Raw genomic sequence first — 11682 nt, 5'->3', positions numbered from 1 at the left:
TAAATCATAATTATTATTTTTTTATATTAATTAATTTATGTTAATGGTATAACTTATGTTGTAAGTTGCAGATTTACGAGTTCAACTCCATTTATTCTCTCGTTTTAGGAATTCTCTATCTGGGGTTTTTCTCAAGTCGATGGACTTTTTAGTCGCACCCTCCTCTTATGGATATATGTTGTCTTCTTCCATCTCACCCTAGACTCTGATTATAGTCTTTATCCACGAAATACACTGAATACGATGATGATTACGACAATAATAACTTTTACGAAAAACAACCTCTAAATTACGAAAGAAGCTTTAGTGAAGGGAATTCGTAACCTAGTAACAAACTACAGATTCATCATGATTTAGAACATTTGTTGCAACTGTATATTCAGTTTTAACACGGGACTTACATAAAATGGGTTGTCGTATCTCTCAAAAAGACAAAAAAATGTAAGAGAAAATTTATCTAAGAGCATATCAAAATCAATAGTTCACTAAATATATTGAAGAATTCAATGTAAAGCAACCATATGTTCAACTTAGATCATGCATAAATAAACAAAATCGTTGGACAACATATGAAATGTCAGATCTTGTAAATGTCAAGTATGAAAGAAGACTAGCTAAATGGCTAAACGAAAGTAAAGAGTCGAATCTTCGTAAGGAGCACCTACATCAACGCTTAGTTTGCCAATAACAACCACTGGTGTGGAAGACTTGCAATTAACCATACTTGCTCTTTTTGATATCACAAGCCTATTTCTTTTGAGAGGACTTAAATTTTTCATCGAAAATTTAAAGGTCAGTTTAGTCTTGTTTTGTTAATAGAGAGAGTCAGATGAAATTGTAAGAATGATGGCATCCACATAAAGAAGAAGATACGCAAACTGAATAGATTGTAGAACAAGCTGTGATAAATCTAATAGTAGCCACAAAATTTGCAAATCGCTTATACCAACCCCGTAGAGCTTGTTTTAAACCATATAAAGATTTTTTTTAATAAATTGTTTTATATAATTGTATATGCCATATAAAGAATTTTTGATATCAAACTAATGTATAGACCAAGACTTGGATAAAGTAACGCTTAAAACTAAACAGATAACGACATAGGTTCAACTCCAAATTGAGAGTTTCTTCACAATGTATGCCTTCTTATAGTTCTCACTGAGTTTTACCATCACCTATAAGATGAGGTTTATACTTCTCAAATGTACTTGATTAATATGGCCACGAAAGTGAATTTGTAAATTTGTATATATGTGTTGTTATAGTCATAAACAAAGCTCATTTTGCATAAGACTGTCTCATCATGAAAAGAGCTTATATAATTTTCCTATTTATCTAATTGTTCATTTTAAGATTGTAAGTGATCAACTGAAATCTATAAGTGAATAGTGATCACTTCAAGACTAAAAATTAAGAGTTGTAATTATTAGTGAACGCCCAAAGGTTATAACTTATAAGTAATTACTTTAAAACGATAATTGTAAATTGGGACATTCCTATAGAAATGATCCCATTATAAAATCGTTTCATTTAAAAATTTGTGTAAAAAATGAGATTGAAAGTTTGTGGAATGGGCCATTGTATTAAAATTGAAATTGTTTCAAGCTCATATGAACATTGACTTATTGTAGTAATGAATAGTAAAGTGTACTAATGTAGGCACCCCCAATATATGATAAAATTAAAGGTAGGCCATATTGAGGAGTAAAAAGAGTGATCAACATAAGAAAAATAAAAGGAAAAGGTAATGGAGATGAATCATGATGAGATTATAACGGTTACAGAATACTCCTATGCTTTACTGTTCAAGGATGAATATGATAGATATTTGGATATTAATTTTTTTTTAGATAATTTTTAATATATTTAATAATCACGCAAAAAATAAAAAGCAAACGTAATAACCTGCGGTAGCTTCTTCCAAGTCTAATCTACTTCTTCTTTTTCTTTTTGAATTTAATAATGAATACACAATCATAAATAATAAATAAATATTATCTAAATGTTACTCCTATACTAGATGGATAAAAATATTGCTTATATTATTAGGTATATAACAACAATTCTTTTTAATGGATATAGTTCAAGGAAAATTTCACGTGGTAATCCTGAGGTTTCGGATTTTCCATGTTGTAACCGGCCAAAACTTTTAAAAAATCCACGCGGTAACCCTAAGGTTTACCAATTTGTTCCAATGTGACCTTTTTTGCACATAAAACGTTAAGAAACGTTAATTTTGAAGCTTTAAGGTTGTTGTACGCCTAATTATGCGATTCACCATTTAAACTGTCATCAGTTTCAACTTTTTCCCCTAAAACATAAACCCTAACTATACCATCTTTGGATATGGGGGAAAAAATATGATTTGAATGAAATATGGTAAAATTAGGGTTTATATTTTGGGGGAAAATGTTAAAATTGATGGCATTTCGAATGGTGAAACGCATATATAGGCGTACAGCAGCGTCAGAGCTTCAAAATTAATGTTTGCTAACGTTTTATCACTTTTATGTGCAAAAAAGATCACGGTGGAACAATTTGATAAACCTCAAGGTTACCACGTGAATTATTTAAAATTTTAGTTACCACAAAGAATCTCCATTTCAAAACATATACATGTTTATTAAAACACATTCTTAATTAGCAGATTTATCAAATTTAATAAAATTCTAAAGAAATACATGATTATAACTTTTTAAAGATGATTTTTAATAAAAGTCAACGCAAAACTTGTAAGTAATGTAAAAAACAAACTAAAGTTCATCCATATGAAAGAATTAAAAGAAACATAGAAGTTAGAACATGTGTATTTTTTAAAAACATAAAGGTGTTTCGCAATAAATTAATAGCTAATAGTTGATTAAAGTAATTAATTTGATATTTATTTGTTTTACCAATTTAAAACACGCTAATAGGAGTCGCTTGTAAAATTAATGTTATGTCAACTAGCTAATTTACTAAATAATACTCCCTCCGATCTTTCAATATAGTCCCATATAGGTTGGGCACGGATATTAAGGGTTGTGTGGGGTCCATTAAAAAGGGTAAATAGTAAAGGGTAAGTAGTGAAGGATAAGTAGTGAAGGGTAGTTGGGTAAGTAAGGTATATGGGGGTATATTCGTAATTACTTGTGTGAACTAAGGGTATTTAAGTAAAAAAGGATTGCCAAAAATAGAAATGGGACTAATTCAAAGGTTTTGCCAAATAAGGAAATGGGACTAAATTAAAAGATCGGAGGGAGTAACATTTAATGGATTGACTATTCGATCTTTCTATTTATACTTCATATTTATATAAGTTAAAATTGTCTAACAAATTATAATTTGTCAAACAACTTCATAACCTATCTAAGAGAAAATTCATATTTATAATATACCATTAATATCTAACTATTATCTCATCTAAATACTCGAGCGTACTACTCATTTAGCCTTATTAGCTATTTTTCCGGTGCCTTTTATTTTGCATATTGAACCAATCTTTTGAACTTAAAGGCATGCCATTATTGTTGTTGTTGCATCTCTTACTTTATATTATTTCTATTTTTAAACAATAACCCACCACCTTATTCATACATCATAACTCTCGTTAATTTGATCCATACAATTCAACCACTATCTTCATTCATTACCAAATATTCACATTTTTCTTAAAAATAATGTGAGTGTTTGGCTGATAACTGATAGTTGATTGCAGTGGTTAATTTGACCAGCTGATTTTGAACTCACTACTATAAACAGCTTGTTTAAAAACAACTTATTCATTCATAACAATAAATTGTTTTAACCAGCTAATTACCACACATTAGCATTAAATAATTTAACCATCAAATCCTATATTTGTATCAAAATAAATTAAAATTATCAAATGCTATTTTACCAATAACCCTTGTAAATTTTTCTTCTAGATGGACAAGGTAAAATGTTATAAGCATAAAAAAAACACAAATTGTTATGAGAGACGATTTTTTCGAGAGACGTATTAAATATATGGGCTAAATAGTCCAACTAATAAAAATTAAAGAGAAAATAAAAATATAGACTTCTTGTTCTGAAGTCGTCTCTTTAAGAGACGGCCTCTTACAAAGAGTATCTAAAAAGGAAAAAAGGATTAAAAAAAAAGAAAAAGAGAAGATAGCTACTAGCTAGTGTAGTTATAGGCCGTCCGATTGAAGTAAACGTCAAATAAAAGAGACGTGAAATAAAACAGAGACGTTAAACAAACAACATTTTAAAAATTTAAATCCCACTCTAAAACTACGTAATAGTATCTGTATTACTCAACTCTATAAAGACTGCTTTATTTGTAACTTACACCCCAACTACACTAAAACCGTCACTGCCGCAACTCCTTTCTCTCTCTAGAACTAATTCCCTCTCTTTCTCTCTCTTCTGCTACCTGAAAAACTGTTCAGTTTTCCATTGTTACGCAAAAAACAAACGAAAAAACAATCAATAAATCATTCAGAGAGTTTTTTTTTTTTGAGAAGCGTCAAAAATTTAATTGAATGGGGAAGATCAAAGAAGTGCAGTCTGAGAAAACGAAAGTTGATGTTGTTCTTGACATTTTGAGGAAACAATCTCCTCTTTCTCTTAAACAAGTATTTCTTCTGTTATTTCTTACGGTTTGATTTTAATTTACGTCGCTTTCTTTCGTCATTTTGATATTGACACTTTTTGATTACTGATTTTGATTTTTGTTGTTGAAATGGAAAGGAGAAATTCTGTAACACGGCATGTGTAGAGAGGTTTTTGAAGGTTAAAGGTGAAAATGCGAAGAAGGCGGCAAAACTATTGAGAGCTTGTCTTACTTGGAGAAATACTATTGGCACCGGTAATTTTTACTTTTTGTCGTTTTTTGTTTTTCACTTTGTTAGTTCGGAATCTTTTACTTTTTCTTTTAATTCAACGCTTATTCATTTCCGGACAAATTAAACACAACAAATTATTTCTTCTTCTCAATAAATTTATTATTATTAAATAAACTTCAACTTATTATTATTATTATTATTATTATTTTAATAAAGGGAATTCATTTGAGAAAGATAAATTTGACAAAAAGTTAGTAGGAAGTAGGACAACAAGCTGAATAGTCGTCCCTTTTAAATACAAAAAGCTAATTAATGGAAAATGTATGGTTTAGATTTGATGCTATTTGAGTTATTATATTATTATTATTATTATGATTATTGATCTCTTAAAAGTGGTTCTTATGTTATTCAACTCAAATAAGACTTAATCCTTTTTCTTATTATTATTATTAAACAAAACAAATTACTACATGTTCTCACTAAATTTAATTTTATATACTTTCTCCATTTCTCTATACGTGTCTAATTTAAATTTGCACGTATTTTATCCTTAGCATATTCATGTATTCTTAAAAATTATTAGAAGTTAATATTAATAAAATTTATATTAATATATCAAGAGTATATATTTTTAAAAAATATTAAGGTTCATGGATGAATAACTATACAAAAACCAAATGCGACTCTAAAAAAAAAAAAAAAGTATACACAAAAGATCAATCATAATTTTTTTTAACTATAGTTATACTTGTGTATATCCGATCTTTAAACTACTTTGATGATGAAAACTAGTGGATTTTATATTTTAACTTTTATTGATTGAAAACAAATGTTTAGAAAATTTAATAGCGGATGAGTTTTCCGGGGAGCTAGCTGAAGGAGTAGCATATGTAGCTGGGCATGATGAAGAGTCCAGACCTGTGATTGTACGTGCTCCATTTACCATTTTCCATTTTTTATCTTCCAATTTATTCATTATTTCTTTTTGCTTCCGCCTACTTCATTTAATTAGAAAAACTATGATCTTAAGGTTTTAGTTGGGTTTTTAATTTTTAGGTTTTCCGAATCAAGCAAGATTATCAGAAGTTCCATTCTCAGAAACTGTAAGTTCACCTAACTTTATTTAATATTTTGTTTTAAATAACAATAACATCAAAGAAAACCCTTCTATTAAATGAATAATTGTATATTTGTTTTAATTTATTCTATTTGTTTCAAGTTTATTTGTTATATATTGACTAAAGATCCGGGAAATATTTTTTAATTAAAGTGTGACAAACAAATTGAAACAGTCATTAGCTAGAGTAATAAGTTAATCTAGATTTGGATTTTAATGTTTATTGACAATATACAGATTTACTCGTTTGATGGTTTTCACACTTGAAGTAGCAGTTCAAACCATGCCTAGAAATGTCGAACAATTTGTCATCCTCTTTGATGCAAGTAAGTCTAATTTAATAAAACTACTCCATTTTACATATTTTATATAAATTGTTGTCATGCTTAATATAAGTATATAACATTATAAACTCTTTATTTTATATTGGTTTAAACAAAATATTATTTAATCCTTTGTCAACTCATCTAAATAGAAAGTAAGAGTTGCCATTTACTAAGTTTATTTGTAGATATCATTGACTAATTTACATTAGTTTAAAACCATTCCCGCTGAGATTAAAATTTGAAAGTAAAGGGTAAAATAATGAAAAAAAATAAAATTGATTCCCTCATAAAAAGGCTGAATCTGGATTATCAGGCTTAATACAACTTTTATTTGATTCCCACAATCTCAATCACTTTATAATTAATTCCCTTATCTTTTTGTATTATTCTAGATCTTGATAATGCAGCGTTATTCTTACTTTTTGCAGCTCTTTAAATTTCTTTTTCCCCTAAATTTTATGTATGAATGAATCTTTTTAGTGCACGCCTAAATAATTTGAGATACCCATGAAGTAGAAGTATTATTAATCCAAAACATTAAATCTCTGGTTTATTGTGATTGTTGTCCCCTCCATTATTGTACAAAAAAACACTCAATCTGTCTCTCGTAATGTTTTTTTTCTTTATTTTGTCCCTCACTAAGATTTTTTGCTTTATATTGATGTCGGAATATGAACAATTTTTTTGTGCACTATGTCTATACTGCCCCTGAAAGGTCTCTGTTGTTATACTCCCTACGTTTTTTTATGTTTTTCTCAAATAGAAATTACAAATTTTAATGTCAAATTTTAACTATAATTTCTTATTTTATATTAATTTTTTATAATTTTTAAAAATTCACAATATATACTTTTTAAATATTAATTTTTTATAATTGAAAATTCACAATTAAAATTATTTGATTTTTAAGTTTGTATTGAGATCCGAAAAAAACTGAATAAGAAGAATAAATAAAACATAGGGAGTATCTTTTATTTATTAGGCTTGATAATGCCTTATTACAAGAAAGGGGGAGATGAAGTTAATCTTTTTTGTTGATAGTAAGATCAAACACTTATTACATATAGATGTATATATTTGTATTTTTAGCCGGGTTTTAGGTATGATGCTTAGCTCAAATCGAGTAAATTAAGTTCTTGACAATCTCATTTAATTTATATGCGATTTATTTTGAGTCTAGCAATAACATTCAATTTCGATTAATTTGAATAATTTTAGTCTCAAAGGTGAAAGATAATACCCTTAACCACCCTTTAACCACTAGACATCTAGGCACCAATGACTTAAAGAAAGGTCTCTATCATTATTGGGTCCCTATTATGGGCTAAGTTCCCAAGGGTAGAAATGGAATGTTAGGAAATACATATCCTAAGATTAGTCAATTTTCCACTCTGACAAATTTCCTTTCTGTTTGCTTGCGTTAGGAATGGATTTCCAAAATAAAAATTGAAAAAAAATTAAAAGAGTACTTACTTGACAATGATATAATTGTAAAAATTTCTGTTTATGTTTGGGTTTGAAAATGAGTGATAATTGAGCTGGATTGTACTAGGTGCTTGATTTTGACCATTGAAATGTTAAATGATGGTGCATGTAAGTACTGTATGTTAATTTGTGTTTGTGTGGGTGTGGTAACGTACAATGCAGGCTTTTTCAGATCAGCATCAGCTTTCATGAACATAGTGCTCCCAACACTTAAGATTGTAGCTGAGTACTATCCTGCCCGTCTTCACAGGACCTTTCTTATTGATCCTCCTTCCCTCTTCTCTTATCTTTGGAAGGTAAATATAAACTCTTAATTATTTGAACTATTTTTAATAATTGTTTATAATCTGAGTATTCTAATTAGCTTGGACTCACCAACTATTTTTAAGATTCATAAAAAAGTTAACGGTAAAAAAAAACTTTTAATGACTCTAAAGCGACATAAGCATGTGATCTTTAAGATATCCTAAATAAATTTTAGTGTTCAGATTGTCTTTATACATTGTATTGAGTTCTTTAGTAATAATAATATTAATAATATTAAATTTAGAAAATATATAAATTTGAAAAATATTAAAACTAGCAATAATAATATTAATAATATTAAATTTTAAAAAAATATTGACTGTTTTCCTCTAGTTCTTGCTATAAAGAAAGTACAAGTATGGATTATCGATCACCTTAATTTAACTTCATCATCATACTCAATATCCTGCTTTTGAACATGATATTGAGTATGATGATGAAGTTAAATTTTAAAAGTTCTTTAATGATATGATTGTAGATAGTAGCTTTAACTTAGTTTTTCACGTATTTAAGTTATATGGTATAAAGGCATATAAGAAGTAATAACTTAATTACCTTTGAAGAGTTTTTAATTAGGAAGTGGGGCGCAAAATGGGGGTAAAGTCTGTTTCTTTAAAGAAGTAGGAGTAGAATAGAAAATGTTAACTTTAGTAAAGAGATGAAGGGATAAGAGAAAGAGCCGTTTGGGGAAATCCAATGATTGTAGAGGCTTTTAGTTCACATGTAGAATATGATACAGTGAGTATGGAGGGAAACTAATTTCAAACGTATGACTTTTGGGAAAGAAGCTAAGGTTGAACTCAGCCTCTATTTATTTCCCATTAAAAGATTTTACTATTTTAAAATGTATGGGTAATATAGAATAGAAATTGTATTTGTAAATGTTTTACTAAGAAAACAAAAGTTTTATGTTCATATTATCAAAAAAAAAAAAAAGTCTATGTTCAAAAATATTTTTATATCCCCCATTTTGTATTATAGAGTTGACACGGAGTTTAAAAAAATTTAATTGGTTGAGTTTATTTTTTTTGTCCTTTTGTAATTTGATTGAAAAAATAAAAGAATTACATTTAACATTTAACAATAAAAAATTATATTTAACATTTAAAAATTTTGCCGCTAGTTGATACTAATTCATAAAACACTCTTTAATTATGCTTTCGCGTGTTAATATTACAATATTTTTCTTCATATCAAATATAAGTACTCTTACAAAATCAAAAAATACATTAAAATCATTTTTCGTTTGATAATCACGAAGATAACAATTGTCTATTAAATTAACAAGGATTTGTATTTAATTATATGGAGTAGTAACTAGTAACTACTCTAATAAAGTAGAAGACTATTGTCTTAGTCAACTCAAGTTGTAATACTCCACTTTATTTTAGATTGTTTTATTAGTTTTGCTTTATTTTTTTGAAATTAAACCTACTACTATATTTTAATTTTCTTTAATTTTATCTAGTTTGTTTAATTTTTTTTATTTATTATCAGATATTAATTTTTTTTAAACACCCAATATTCTGACAAAGTGGTAATGATTATTAGTGATAGTGGAATTATCTTCCAATTATGACCGTGAAAAAGAGTGATGATCACCCTTTTTTTGGTAGGACGTAGAATCATCATCATGCTTCTTTTAGTGGGTAGTCAAATTTGTTACGAGTAGGTTTCACTCCCTTCAAAAACTTACCCATCCTAGCTAATTTTATCCTTGTTTCATGCTCCTTTTCGGGTAAATGATTATTTTGGGTATTTGGGTCACTGTTTTTGCATGTTACTGTATAATGTGTACACTGTAAATTCTTCTTCTATTTAGTTTCCTTTTTTTTCCATGTGGGGGCACATGATTACTAATTCCTCCACTATCTCTCTCGGATAATAGGGAGATGTTTGGCAATAAATAAGGACATAAAATAAAATGTGTTATTGAAATTAAAATACTATTAGAATGTTTGAATTAAATTAAATCGGAAAATAATATTAAATAAAAGAGACATAAAAACAATTTGATTTTAAGAATAATGACATATTATGGACTTAATTATTATATAATTATTACACATCATCTATTTATTGTCTCAATCCTATTTAATTTAACTTATTTTATATGTTAATTGTCTTACTCATTTTATCTCATTTTTACCTTTCTTAAATCATCATAATTAGCAAACCCCCACTTAAAAATAAAAGAACTCAAAGTTACACAAATTAGTCAACTTTATCCATATGCAAACGAAAAGCATTGTATATTTTAAATCAAGTTGATCGATGTATTTAATTCCTAGTACCTTATTTTTTATCTCTTTATTTATTATTTTTAATAAATATTAATATTTTGATTTATATACTTTATGAGTATAACTTTTATTGCCTGTCTTGTAAGAGACCATCTCACAGTGAGACAATCTCACTTATTCTACTATGTTTATTTATAATATAAAATTTTTAAAGTAAAACTACAGCAAAATGAATGAAACAAAAATAATATATTTCACAAACAAAAAATCTATAAAAAAATTGAATATTAATTAATTATAACAAAAAATTATATAGTTTTAACAACTAAAAATCATACTGTTGCAATTTAATTAAACTTATTAAATAGCACTTGTTAATCTTGATAGAGCTCATTAATTAATTAAATAATCAGTAATTAACCCTAGTTAATTAAACAATTTTGCAGGGAGTCCGGCCATTCATTGAGCTATCAAACTTAACCACCATAGTCTCCTCAACTGACTACGAAGGCTCAATCTCACTAGACTACGACGACTTTTCAATCTACCCACGAGCCTCTTCTCTCCGGTTCAACCCGTCCTCAATCCCGGTTTCTTCCTCCACCGGAAAAATCGGTTCATGTGCATCTTCCCGGTTCTCCTTCACAGTCTCACACCATTTAGACTCACTCAAACCATGGTACCTTAGTCTCACAGCTGACTCAACTTCCTCCAAAGTAGGCCCCACAACAAAAACAAACTCCACGTCATCTTCCATCCTGGGCCCCAATCCTCGTTCCTTCTCATTTGCATCACCCATTGATAGAGGTCCACGTGGCGGGTATAATCTCAATAATGGAGAAAAGCTTTTGAGGAAGAATTTTATTCCGTCAACGCCGGTCCCACTTAAGTCTCATAATGCTGACGTGGCTGGAGTCAAACAACCGAGAACACCAAAAGCGTCGTTTTTATTTGGTCGACGTGAGTCGTTAAGTCAAACGGGTTGCCACGTAAGCAGCAAAGTTGAGAAATCTAAAGAAGGTTTTTTGCCCTATTTTAAGTTTTATCGTAGGCCTTATGATGAAATGATCTATCGGTCGAAAATGAAACCTCCACTTGGGGGGTTAATCTCGATCGTTGCTCCACAACATTGCCGGCGCCGTCATATATCTGTTTCTCAACGGTTTTGAATGCAATTAAAATTAAATCAAGAGGGAAAAAAGGGAGAAAAGAGAAGTACATAAAGAGTATATTGAGTATATCAACAATGATCATGATAGTATGATGTCAACATTAATTAATACTTTTATATTATTATAAGTGGAATGTTATTGTTTCTTAATTATTATTATGGTTCATTTAATTCTTATAATGGTTTAAACAAAATTGATGTTTTATTGTTTGGCTGTTTGGTT

The 11682-nt window shown here is 28.5% G+C and overlaps 1 protein-coding gene across 1 annotated transcript; it reads left to right on the top strand.

Moving 5' to 3' along the window:
- Positions 1-4290: 4290 nt before the first annotated feature.
- On the top strand, positions 4291-11682 carry LOC130825296 (uncharacterized). Its single transcript, XM_057690446.1, has 7 exons — positions 4291-4601; positions 4717-4834; positions 5649-5737; positions 5868-5914; positions 6166-6254; positions 7902-8035; positions 10735-11682. Exons 1-7 carry the CDS (start codon positions 4509-4511, stop codon positions 11455-11457), a joined length of 1293 nt encoding a protein of 430 aa, XP_057546429.1. The 5' UTR covers positions 4291-4508; the 3' UTR covers positions 11458-11682.

Source organism: Amaranthus tricolor, chromosome 10 (assembly GCF_026212465.1).
Source record: "Amaranthus tricolor cultivar Red isolate AtriRed21 chromosome 10, ASM2621246v1, whole genome shotgun sequence".
NCBI lineage: Eukaryota > Viridiplantae > Streptophyta > Magnoliopsida > Caryophyllales > Amaranthaceae > Amaranthus > Amaranthus tricolor.
The sequence above is the reverse complement of the archived record's forward strand: the minus strand, read 5'-3'. Positions and strand labels throughout refer to the sequence as shown.